We start from the raw sequence: 13,039 nt of genomic DNA on the forward strand, positions 1-13,039 counted from the left end.
TACAATGAGAAGATGTTATCTATATAATGTGGCGATTAGTTGGAAAGAAGACAATTATGAATCGAAAATTACACTTGACTCTAGTGGTTCTCCTTCTGAAATTAAGGTTATAAACTATAATTATAAAGCTTAAAGATAAAAGGTATGTTTATGTTCATATCGTTATTATACCGGTGTTCATGTCCTATGTTTGTGTTTTCAATTTATTATTTATTTATTATATTATAATTTTCATGAAAATTTTAATTGCATAATAAATTATAATTAAAAAAATATTTTAAACTAATTATTTTACATAGCTAATCTTTTTAGTAAATTAGCGTCACTTTCTTTCACACGTCTGCGTTTCGAGTTACAGTGACTGGCGTTTTTTCATTTACATAAAAAAATTTTGAACTCTGTATTCACAGGTGTTTATATTCTATTCTTGTTTTTTTAATTTATTATTTATTTATTGTATTATATATCCATAAAAAAATTAATTACATAATAACCTTTGATTAAAAAAATAAAATATTTTAAACAAATCATAAAAGACGTTTTTGTTTCGTTTGTTGATCTCTTAATTATTTGGTAAATAAATAAATTTAATCATTAGATTCATTTGAATAAAATGATCTGGAATGTTCGAAGTTCCAACCTCATTCAAAAGCCACGTGCAAATGGGAAAAAACAATATTTGATTAAAAAGGGCTTCAATGAATGAGGACAATAAAACTCAAATCCATTATACTATCAAAATAAAATATTATTATGTTTTACATGAAAAAGGATTACTAAAGTTGAAAGGATGCAATAAAAAAACATCAAGAGGATGCTTACAAGAAGTATCCTAACAAAAAAAGTTATTATAAGTCATTCCATTGAAATTAAAATATTATTATTATTTGATATTTTGTCTTCTTTAAAAATAGGGTTGAATAAAATAAAGTTTTAATTATAATAAGAGAATGGTAAAGGAAATGATGGTGGGTGGAGAAGAGGGACCCATGAAGAGGGTGGCAATGAAAGGTGGGGGTGGGTTGTCTTATGAGAATGGACAGAGTCCAGGGACATTGCATTTGGTCTGTTTTGAACTTTTGATTGCATGGTTTTGTGCTATAACCTCTCAACTTGCAACTTTTGGTCCCTCTTTTGTTGGAATTTTGAAACATCAACCGATGCTCTTTTATTCCTCTTTCTCACTATGGTGGTCATAGTGTTTCACAAGGTCATGGCACTTGAATTATTATTATTTTTTTTATTAAAAAAAATATTTTTTAAAAAAAATTATTGGTTAAGGAATAATTAATAAAAATGAATGGTTTTGCATCTTTAATTAAAATATATTATTAATAGTAATATAAAAAATTTAGAATGTTTCTTGAGAGAACAAAAAAAACAAATTTAATAGGAGAAGAGGATAATGCAATGATAGAAAAACTAATAGTAATAATAATAAATGAAAGTTGATAATGAAATTTTAATGATTTTATTGCATTTAAAAAATGAAAAGAGGAAGAAAAGGCTATTTTTTTAGAAAATATTTATAAAAATTTAGAACTTTAAATTGTTATCCTGGCCTTGCTAACATATTTGTAGATATAATAAGAATTGAAAATAAAAAGTAGGTTTACTAAAAGTTTTTTTATTCATTGGTGGTGTCTAGATGAATGGGAAAGAAAAAAACAACACATTAGTTGAAAAGATAACTAAACTAGAACACATAATAAACAGCTTTAGGATATATAGTAGGTTTCTTTCAAATGGCAAATCATGGAGATTTAAATGGTTAAATTAAGGGACACAAGATGCTTAATTTGTTTTGGGTTGAACATGAGGCAGGCTTATTTATTTTGATTGACAAATATCTTTTTCAAATGGCAATTTAATATATATATTGGAGTTTGGGTGTGAAATGATGTCTTAGCATGCTGAAACTCGGAGAGCTGCACTAAAAAAAGTAAAAAGGTGTTTTTAGTTGATGAATTGATTCTAATAAATAAATCCGTTTAAACTTATTCCAACTTTCCATCCAGATATGGAACAGTTTAAAATTGCAAATTTTTTAAAATTTTAACTGTAATTATTAATGAATACTACATTAAAATATCATTAATTAAAATAAAAATGAATATTAATAATTCATTAATACCAATTAAATTAAACAAAGAATTCAATAAAAAATCAACATAAAAGCAACATAAAATTTATATGGAATTAATTTTTTTTATTTTTAAGATAAAGCGACAAACACCAATCTTCAGGGACGTACTAGAAAAATTAAACTCGTGTTTCTCTCAATAAGGGACCCTGGGTACCACTGCCTGTTGGTATAATTAAACATTTACTCTTACATTTATGTTTACTTATTTAATTTTTTAAATAATAAATAAATAAATAAATAAATAAACCAACAATCAGCAGCAGCACTCCATTTCCGCGCCGCCGTTTTATTCGCTTGCAACGCTGACATCACTCGTCCTTTAACACTAAAAAAACCAAATTTATATTATTATTAATAATAATAATAATAAAAAATAAATTAAGAAAAAAAAAGGAATTTCCACACGTGGGAGATAAGAGGGAAGATGCAGGGAAGTCACAGGAAAAGATAGCAAGTAAATAATTTCCCCCAATTTCAGCAGGATATAAACTCCATCCTTCATCCCCCTTTCCATCCCACTGACTTCCACTCTCACTTCCCCAATTTGCGAACCACTTCCAAAGGGGAAAACCACTTACGATTAAATACAAATTCTCACCGGAAAACGCAATCCCAGTTACAGAATGTATTCGGATTCGGATTCGGATTTTAGCATGTCAGTTCTCGATTCGATCCGTTATCATCTACTCGGAGAGGAAGCAGAGCCAGTGAGCCCTGAGGTGCAGTCCTCCGCGGTGAGCTTACCGCAGCGGACCTATAACCGGACGGCGAGCTTCGGGAGCATCGTCAGAGAGCACTGGGGCGAGCTTCCGTTCCGCGCCGACGACTCCGATGACATGGTCGTCCTCGGGTTCCTCTGCGATGCCTTCAGTAAGGGATGGGTCCCCGATGGGGCTGCCTCGCCGGAGGTCAAGATCGAGCCGGTGGAGTCGGAGCCGGTGGTGGAGGAGGTGTTGCCAGCGGCGCCGGTGCCGACGAAGGGGAAACATTATAGAGGAGTGAGACAGAGACCATGGGGGAAATTCGCGGCGGAGATTAGGGATCCGGCGAAGAATGGAGCGAGGGTTTGGTTGGGGACCTTTGAGACGGCGGAGGATGCGGCGATGGCGTATGATCGGGCGGCGTTTCGGATGAGAGGGTCGCGAGCGTTTGCTTAACTTCCCGCTGAGAATCAGAGCCGAGGATGCAGCGGCCATGGCGTCAGCGCCATCCGTGGGAGGGAAGCGAGCCTCGCCGGAGCGATCTCCATTGTACTCTTCATCATCATCATCATCATCATCATCATCTTCTTCTTGTTCTTCTTCTTCGTCATCAACGGAGAAGCCATCACCGAAGAGAAGGAGGAGAGGAGAAGCGGCGGCAGCGACGGCGGCGATGTTTGGGGCTCCTGCTCCGGGCCCAGTTCCGGTAATGGTTGGGCCGGTTTCAGCGTTGACACGTGTCGGTGAGCTTCTGGTTAGTTAAGTGGAGAAGAAGCTAATGTGAAAACAAGAGCTTTTGAGTTCACTCCTCATTTTCCGAATGGAAAATTAAAAAATTAGAAAAAAAAAGGGAATAATTAATGGGGCAAAAAAAGAAGAAGAAAAAGATATGTATAGAGAGAGAGAGAGAGAGATGGGGAGAGAAGAACAGGAAGGCCTGTTTGTGCTGCTGTGTTTTGAGAGGAATGAGAATTGTTAGTGATCATGTTGGGTCTTATGTATTATTTGGGGGTATTGTTAAGGTTTGTGCTATTGAATATTGTAAAAATATATTAATGAAAATTTTCTTATTCTTTAATTCTTTGCATTCTCTTATATAAATATAGCATATATTAACGGAAAAACATGTTGTTGGGTATTAGTTATAATAAGATTTTAGATTTTGGGAACTTTAAGAAGACTATCTTTTTATCAAAGATAAAAATTAGTTAAACCAATGGCTTTATTGTTAATGTATATGTACCTTTATGTTTTTTTTTTCAAAATTTCCTCTTAAATAAAATCATTTATAGAATATTAATTGATAAATCTAATTAGATTTTTTTTTTTATTGTTTCATTACTTATAAATGACTATGATGGTTTCTTAAATTTCTATTGTTTAGTTTAACATTTTATCTTAATGTCTGAGTTTCAAAAATTTTAATTATAAAATTTATTTATTAATTTAACAAAATGGCAAACACAATCAAAAGGCATATACGCAAGTGCACGAATAAATTTATTTATTTAATTTATATTGATGCATTTTTCAGATATTGAGAGGGGAAGGTGTTTCTCTTGGAATGATAGACCAACCTTTGAAAATTGAATTTATAATTGTAGTGTATATTAATACTATATTACATAAAATCACTATACATATATATTATCCTTCTGAAAGGGAATCATTCTTATTAATAAATGTTAGAAAACTATCGGCTCATTTGAAGAAATAATTAACAGATTTCAAAATTATTAAGTAAATTCCAATGAAATATTTGTGTCCTCATACACCGTATAGTGTCGTTATCAGTGATGTCATGTCAGAAATTTTAATCAAATTCAGAGCCTGACTTACAAATGGCGCAAAAGAAATTTTATAGGAAACAAAACAAAACCTTCTTTGTCCAATACATTAAAAAAATAGCTTTTGAGTACCCATAAGATACCGCCTTGGTTTGTTGTAACCCTTATCTTGAGTTCTTGGTTTCAAATTCTATGGTTGCTTAGAATCCAATTTCACAAACACAATAATAATAATAATAAATGGATGCGGAACCAGGTGGAAACCAACATTGGGTACTAAATGCATCCCTTTCCTCCAATTTAAGCCATTGTTATTATTTAATTATTCACAACTATGTAGCTTAAAACCTTATTCTAATCATACCAAATAATAAAGTAATGCCAGAGGCCCATCTTCTCACGGCTAAAGTCATCAATGAATAAATTATCATTAACAGCTAACAAATCCATCCTTATCCTGAGAAAATTTAATAATAACCCGAACAACTTGATATATATATATATATATATATTTGTTATATCATCACTCATCAGCCTGGGCTAATCACCAATTGACTTACAGTCTATCTGTTAATTATCAATCTGATTAAAAGAAAAATTAGGATTTAAAGTTTAAAAATAGAATATAAAAAAAAAACACCACATGATTCAAAGTACAATAAAAGAAGAGTTTTATTATTATTATTATTATTATTATTATTATTATTATTATTATGAAAAGAAAACAAAGAGGGCCATCACATCATCAATATATGCTATTAAGAACTTCTCAATCACACGAGAGAGCAAAACCAAGGGCAACTAAAAATCAAACAAAACAAAGAGCCGGTGGCGAAAAATATCCATACCTCTCAGTGTGATTCCATGGCCGCATTCAATTCAGTTTATCACCATTCATCAGCACAACAACAAAACAGTTCACTATTATATCTTGGTCAGCACATGGCTAACAATTCAATTCAAAACACAACTATTCCATATATTTATTATAACTTTTGGCTATGTAAAAGAAAACCTTTTTATTTCAAGGACAACATTTTCCTTTTCAAATATGTAACCATTCGTCACAGATGCGTGTGCCAGTGAGAGACCTGCTTTCATTTCATGCGGCGTGAGTGAACCACACTCAAATGCAACAATCAAAATCAGGGTAGTGGAGTTAACCAAAGGCAACACATTAGTCTAGATGATCTCAAGCTGTTTTCATATCCTTTCTATTGTCCCACAAAGAAAATAACATCAAAATAAAGATTTAAAACATTGCTACATGGCTATGCCTGATCTACTACTACAGTAAATAACTATTTTTTTTTCTTTTTAAAAAAGAAATCTATATATCTAGTCTTCGGCCATCTACAGCCAAAACCTATCAGTTCAATGAATGCATGAAGGAGATGAACAGTAAAAGATGAGTTTGATTGGGGGTACAGTTTGAAGGTATAGATTTGATTTCAAAGAACACTTGATGCCAGAATGCCTTCAAGGTAGCAAGAACTGAACTGAAACCCCACCGACTCAGATCTATTTCACACCTAGTCTCTACGACATAGGGTGCCTTCTCCTGCAACATTAGTGAGTTAAAAAAATATATATATAAGATTAAGGCGATGGAATGCAAGTTTGAAATGGAGGGAATCATGCATGTTTATGGGTTGGGATCCATGTAATAAATTGGTGCATTGGGAATATATTTCCTAGAATGTTCAAGAAGGTAGAGATGCACCCACTCTTTTATTGAGCATACATGGTCAAGAAAATTCCTTCTCAGTGACATTAAAAATATATATATATATATATCTCCATTAATGAATAAGAGCATTTGTTCATGGCTTGTGATTAAATAATAGAAATTATTTTGACGCGTATGTTAATGAATGCCAGTATCTATGCATATGAATACTACAGGCATGAAATCAAACAACATATACTCTACTTAGATTTGTAATTACCTCTTGGGTCTGCTACGATCTTCATGGTCCATTAATCTTCCAGGTTCAAAATATGTCTCATCATGGCCTCGTAAGTTCAAGTCGGCCTGCTAAACTTCTGTCACTATGTAAGTAAGACACATCGATCCATATTGTACATATTTAATTTTCTACTAAATGCAAGTGTAATTGATAGTCTAATACAAAAAGTATAAACAAATGATCCAAGGAAAAAACTGAAGATGGTGATGCCGGGGACAAACCCTGACGTACAGATCACACAATGCAATAATTATGAATTTTCATTACAAATAGCTAACCATGAGCATATTTTCATCAAGCATAATCTATTAAGGTTTGCCCATCCATCTAGCTCACCTTGAGGGACTTCTTAACATCTTCCACCCTGTCCTCAATATCTTTGCGATGCATCTTGTCAACCTCATTCATTCTATCCGCCCATCTGATCCTTCCTTGGATAGACTGAAGCAGGTTATCAGAATTGCCCAGCCTGCACAAAATTCATCAAAGGATGTATGAAGAATTAGCCTCGAGTGACTTGAAATTCATAAAGGTGAGTATACCATAACATAACAGGAATATGGCATGATTTCCAAGTTTCACATAGATCCAAGAAACAATATCAAAATGAACTCAAAAAAACTCTAATCTACTCGCAATCTACAGTTCTAATCTAAGAAAATTTGCACTAAACTCCCTTGATAAATAAACATGACTTGTTTCTTTTATAGTGGTGTAAAGACATCTTAAGCCAAACATATAGTATACGACTTACATAAGCATTTGGCCAAGAAAACATGCACGCAGAATCATGACAATTGTCAAGACAATAATGAAACAATAAGAGACATCTTGGCAGCTCCTAAGAATATATAATGCAAGACCAGGCAGCAGGTAATCTACAACAGAAGTAGACTTCTCAAAGTTACAGAAACACACCAGTCTGCCAGCGTGTCTATCATATTGCTGAGTTGTCCAGGCCTAAGATCTCTTCCAGCCGCAAATTGGACCTATATGGTGGATTATAATAAGATAATCAATGAATAAACAAATTAGTGAAGAAGTTTTATATTCTACACTCCAACCTCAAAACATCTGCGCAGTTGATCCAGTTTTCCTTTAACTATACCCTACAGGAAACATAGTTGTTAGTCACTCAGATTTAATGTGATAAAATGAAATGATGGTAATTTAGAATTTCAGAAGCAGCTTCTCCTGACATCTAATCATAGTCTAATTCAGAGTAGTGGATGTTTTATAAAGAGAGGTAAATCCCAAACCAATGAATACTTACCGCATACATGCACTCATTTATGAGAAAGTCCTCAAGTTCTCTTACATTTGCAACATCTATCTCAAGGATAAGTTGATCATATGGCAGTACCTGCAAGTCAAGGAAATAGTTCATTGGCTCTTTGAATGGCCACAGAGAGCTGGGGGTTTTAGACACTTGATGGAAATTCCACAATAGTTGTAGGTAAGCAAAAACTTGAAAAAGAAGGGCTGGGGATTTTAGACACTTGATGGACACATAGTTGTAGGTAAGCAAAAACTTGAAAAGAAAAGGGAAGGGAAGGGAGGGGGGGGTTATGAAGGCTTCAAAAGCGAAAAACTACTATAGCAAATTGCACATAGAAACAGTACAAGGAGCAGGAGACAAAAGCAAAAACATCAGTCTCCACAAAAAATATCATCAACATGTGGCAAATCATCAAGTTGTACCTCGTACAAGTTTTCTAGAAGCAACATGCTCAAAAGCAGTGACCATATAACTCCAAGAAACAAAATTGGAAAATGAATTCCAAAAGTCATTTGAGACTAGCTTTCTACATCTATATGACTAGGGGGTGTTTAGTTCACAAGAGTGGTGAGAAGCAGTGCAAGTGGTGAAGTGACACCTCCATTAAACATTCATTTTACATGGCAGTGTGACTTTTTCTGTTTGCTAAATCTTGGAAATGAGAAGATAAAGGTGGCACTTCCATTTTGCTGTTTGGATGATGAAAATAGTGTACGAAAGTGGGATATAATCATCAACATATTTGCCCATAGTTTCATAAAAAATCACCGTTTATGAAAAATATCTAGGAGGATTCCATATATAACCCACAAAAAGTTATATTTACATGTATATGAGTAAATAAAATAATGCAGTACAACCTCTATAAATAATACTTTTGGGACTAGGAATAATTATTGATTTATAGAGGTTATTAATTTATTTATCAATAAATAAATATTTATTGATTTAGACAGAGTTTTTATATTTTACACAATTGGGAAAATAAAGACAGAAAACATACATACCAAAATTACATGCAATTCACACACATAAGGAATAACTTGTAGAAGGACTTTTTGCATTTTTTTATCAGCATTTAAAAATAAAAAAAGGTCCTCAAAATTCACATAAGAATTTCAGAAATTATAACCAAGTATTGTACTGTATCCCAAGGAAAATAATACTGTGATGGAATCATTGACAAATGAAGAGATTATTCAAATGAAATGGATACACCATTTAATGACAATCAAGATCTAAATGATAGTTGTGTTTTACCAAATGTTACTCCGAAAAAGGCTTTTCTAGAAATAAAAACCTTAAAAAATTACTTGTTACAACATGAGAAAAATATACCAAATATGGTGTGTACTTTGCAAAAAATTAAGGATAACATTAAATTTAGTTCACAGACAAAGAAGAAACAAATAACTTTAAATGCATATTTTAGGATAGAGTAAAATTTAAAAATAGAAGTACTCTAAAAAAAACTTGAATGTTATGACTTTTATATAGTACTTTTTCTATGTATTCGATGAATTATTAGTTTATCTTTTCATTGGACCCTAAAGAGTTTTAAAAATATTATTATCCTATACATTTAGTAAAATTATTAATTTAACACATTGGCCCAAGTCAAGATCATAAAATAAATTATTTAATTGAGGCTATTAATTAATCAAATATTCTTTTATTGAAAAATTTTACTGTTATAACAATATGTATACCCTACAAGCTTCAACTTTTTGTATTTATAAATTATTTTTGTGGCATCTAAAACTAAAATGCAACATCCATATCTTCTCACTCTTCCTTATTCACTTCCATCAAATCTAGAATTTTCTCTCAAGTGCTTCCCCTCCCTATTTCTTATTGTCTCTTTAATCTCTTCCTAATCTAATCTCAACCAGTCTTGAAACTCTTCCTGATCCAATCTCAACCAGCAACAAGGTAGGTGCTAGCAAAGAAAAAGAGCCTGTTGAAGAAAAGGAAGAAAATAGGTCCTCTACAAGCAGGTTCGATCACATTAAAGGAGAAAAAAATATGAACAAATATGGGTATATTTGAAGCAATTTTCTACTTTTCTAGGGATATATATACATATATATTTATAAATACATACAAATGCTCCAAAATATTTTATTTATTTATTTTTATTGCGAACCATATTTGGCAATTGACAATAAAATTGGATGAAGGGTGACAGAGGTGGCACTAGTTTTCCTAATTATATTTGAAAAGACTATATATAAATATATATACATACTCTGACAAAAGGTCATATTTGCACATACAGCCGCACAAATAGTATAAGTGTGTATATCATACAATTCTTATCTTTTTGAGATTTGTGAAGGATGCACACACATATGCATTATTTACAAGGATATACACAGAACTTTTAGCTTTTCCATAGATACGTATGCAAATGATATATGTTTTTTAAGAACATGATTATAAAGGGATTTCAAATTCGTTCTGAAGTGTGATTTCACTTCTTTTAACTAAATTTCACCAAAGTTCAACTTGTTAATAAATTTTGAGAAAATCAAAACAAAGGAGTAGGAGGCACTTTGGTAAAATAAACATCCTACTAAAGTCTATAAAAGTGATCCACTCCTGAATTCGTGGTTTCACTCCAATCCAACAAACACCCCCTCCTTGACACGCCAAAAGAATTCTCTTCTGATTTCTGGTACAATTCTTTCAAGGTCTCTACGCAAATGGCGGTGTTTCAGCTTCGTTGGCAACATTCTATTGTGTTTTCATCACAGTGATAAAAAAAACATGACTACTTAAACTAAATTTTTGTGGGAAAAAGATAGGACTTTGAATCTGGTATCTTACCCAATCCTTGATATGAAATCCTACTCTTCCCAAGAAATAAGGATTCGAAAATGAATATTCTCACTTAACAGCCAAAAATTTCATATTAAAACTAGAAATACTAGTGAATTATTGATCAAGACATGAAATCCAAATTATGATGGAACATAACAACACATCAATCAAAGAACGCATTGGCACAGGCAGCATGTAAAAAGCGATAAAACATTTCATACACAAGGCCGCAAATCATATATCTAGTTTTGTTTAAGGCACTTGGAGGGCAAGAGAAATAGGTTACCAATCCAATAACCAACAGAACATAAACCACTTCGGTAAATAAATCTAACAACCTCTGAGACATAATGCATCAATGAGGAACTTAAAATAGTTAGATTTATATACCTTGTTTGTCTCAGCCAATGTCAGTACACTCAATTGCTTTAGTTTGAGAACTTGATCAGGCAACAATGTTGGAAGACCCCCAGCATTACCTGCAATTAAACAAAGCTAAACAACCGATATCCTTGATTTCTATCAAAATCAAATAGAACCTTCAGGAAAAAATTTAGGCTAGAATTTCTCAGGAGGACTCTAAACCAGGAATAAGAATATAATCTCAAAGCACATGATAGGGAGAGAAAAAAGGGCTTTTACTCTTGTAATCACTCCATGTGCCATAAGCAAACAATCGAAGCAAATCAATAGATGATGAGAACCGCGTCCCCTGGAGCTGCATTTAGATCAATCAATCAAATAGAAAATAACCAATGTGAGCAAGAAATTGAAGGCGAGATAAGAAACCCTAGATTATTTAACATAATCAAAACCAAAAGCATAGACCAATCAAATACCAAGAACAACCATATGGAAAGAGAGACCAAAATGAATGACAGACCTTGGCGATGTTGGGGGATGAGAGGATCTCCGAGAAGGCGAAGAGTGATGGATGGGAGGTTGCCTCGAGGACAAGTGCGGCAAGGGGAGCACCCTCCATGCCCTCCGCCTGCTTGACGAAACGATCAATGATCTCTGCCTGCTTCTGCTCCATCTCCATGGATCCAGGAACCAAGCTCCTCTTCCTTTTCCTAGAAGGATCCCTCTCCTCTCCGCCTCCTCTTGAGGGATCGAGACGGCGACCTCTGATCCTCTTCGCTCTTGACCGACGTCGGCGTCGGAGAGTGAACAGCGGCGATGGAAGCGAGTGTTGGAGGTCAGGGGGGTTTTAGTTTATCGGTGAGATTGCCGCAACCCGGTTTTTCATTTATCCCCTTGGAATATATTTATTTGTGCACTCCTGTCTTTTTTTTATTTTTTTATTTTTTAATATGAAATCATGAACATTAATTATTAACAACGCATTCTTCCTTACTTTGCATCTGAGTTTTTTAAAATTTTATGAGAAATTTTGAGACAATATTATATATAAAATATTATAATTAAACAACTAAAAATTATTTTATATTTTGAATTTTAAAAATCTATAGATATTTATTGCATAAATAATTAAATGTAATTAGTATTTTTTAATTACTAATATTGTAGGTAATATAAATAAAAATTTAAATGTTATTAAAAAAATTTAAATTATTTCTTGAAACGCTCTCGGAGTAGATTATACATTAATAATATGTATAGATTTGTATAAATATTAGAATTTTTTTAACATAATATATTAAAATTTATAAAATTAAAGTAAAATTAATAGTTTGTTTGGATTGAGAGTGTTTTGGAGGGAAAGTAAATTAATTAAAAAAAAAGAATTGATAAGGGTTAAGTTGATTTTTTTTTGTTGTTTAGATAAAATTTTTAATTTAATAAAAAATTAATTCTGATCAATTAAGATTTATTAAACAACTTTTTTTTCTCCTTACTAAAAACTTGATTACTTAATTTAATTTTTTTATTGTACTTTAAAAATATACTGTGTTTATATAAAAAAAAATTCAACATAATAAGTGTTTTAACTCTCAACGTTTGTAGGATTTGACACATGAATCAGAATGATTTTGCCTTTATATAAAATTCTGTATAATATAAATTTGTGGTTATATAACATAGCCGTGGGGAAATCTTTTTTGAAAATACCCCATCAAATAATTTAACATATATGTATATATATATATAATATCACTTTAAATGGAAGTTGAATTTATATGGGATAAATATATATATGTCTGTATAATTTTTTAATAATGTTGATGATATAAAATTAAGGCAGAGTTTTAAAAATATTTTTTATTAAAAACAATTCACATGATATTAAATAAAAACACATTAACATCCTTGAGGTGATACATGGTTGATAACATGAGAAAAATATAAAAATATATATTATTCATAACTGA

At 32.2% G+C, this 13,039-nt stretch overlaps 2 protein-coding genes across 5 annotated transcripts; one reads left to right on the forward strand and one right to left on the reverse strand.

The window, feature by feature from the left end:
• The first annotated feature begins 2,591 nt into the window (after positions 1-2,591).
• On the forward strand, positions 2,592-3,721 carry LOC120257897 (ethylene-responsive transcription factor 1-like). Its single transcript, XM_039265189.1, is given in 2 exon segments — positions 2,592-3,294; positions 3,296-3,721. Coding segments are annotated over 2 exon segments (840 nt in total). The 5' UTR covers positions 2,592-2,769; the 3' UTR covers positions 3,611-3,721.
• A 2,072-nt stretch (positions 3,722-5,793) lies between these two features.
• LOC120259454 (COP9 signalosome complex subunit 7-like) lies at positions 5,794-11,950 on the reverse strand. Of its 4 annotated transcripts, none has more exons than XR_005536120.1 (9): positions 11,590-11,950; positions 11,349-11,424; positions 11,097-11,185; positions 7,878-7,967; positions 7,669-7,713; positions 7,523-7,593; positions 6,941-7,073; positions 6,584-6,677; positions 5,794-6,195 (listed from the first exon to the last, which is right to left on the reverse strand). XR_005536120.1 is itself a non-coding variant. In XM_039267059.1 (9 exons), the coding sequence occupies exons 1-9, from the start codon at positions 11,746-11,748 to the stop codon at positions 6,174-6,176; spliced, it is 774 nt and encodes a 257-aa protein (XP_039122993.1). In that variant the 5' UTR covers positions 11,749-11,950; the 3' UTR covers positions 5,794-6,173. The 4 variants fall into 4 exon arrangements, 2 of the variants coding, with proteins under 2 accessions (XP_039122993.1, XP_039122994.1); XR_005536119.1 differs by having other exon boundaries at positions 6,584-6,680; positions 11,590-11,949; XM_039267059.1 differs by having other exon boundaries at positions 6,584-6,672.
• Positions 11,951-13,039: the final 1,089 nt, after the last annotated feature.

This window comes from Dioscorea cayenensis, chromosome 4, assembly GCF_009730915.1.
Source record: "Dioscorea cayenensis subsp. rotundata cultivar TDr96_F1 chromosome 4, TDr96_F1_v2_PseudoChromosome.rev07_lg8_w22 25.fasta, whole genome shotgun sequence".
Lineage (NCBI taxonomy): Eukaryota > Viridiplantae > Streptophyta > Magnoliopsida > Dioscoreales > Dioscoreaceae > Dioscorea > Dioscorea cayenensis.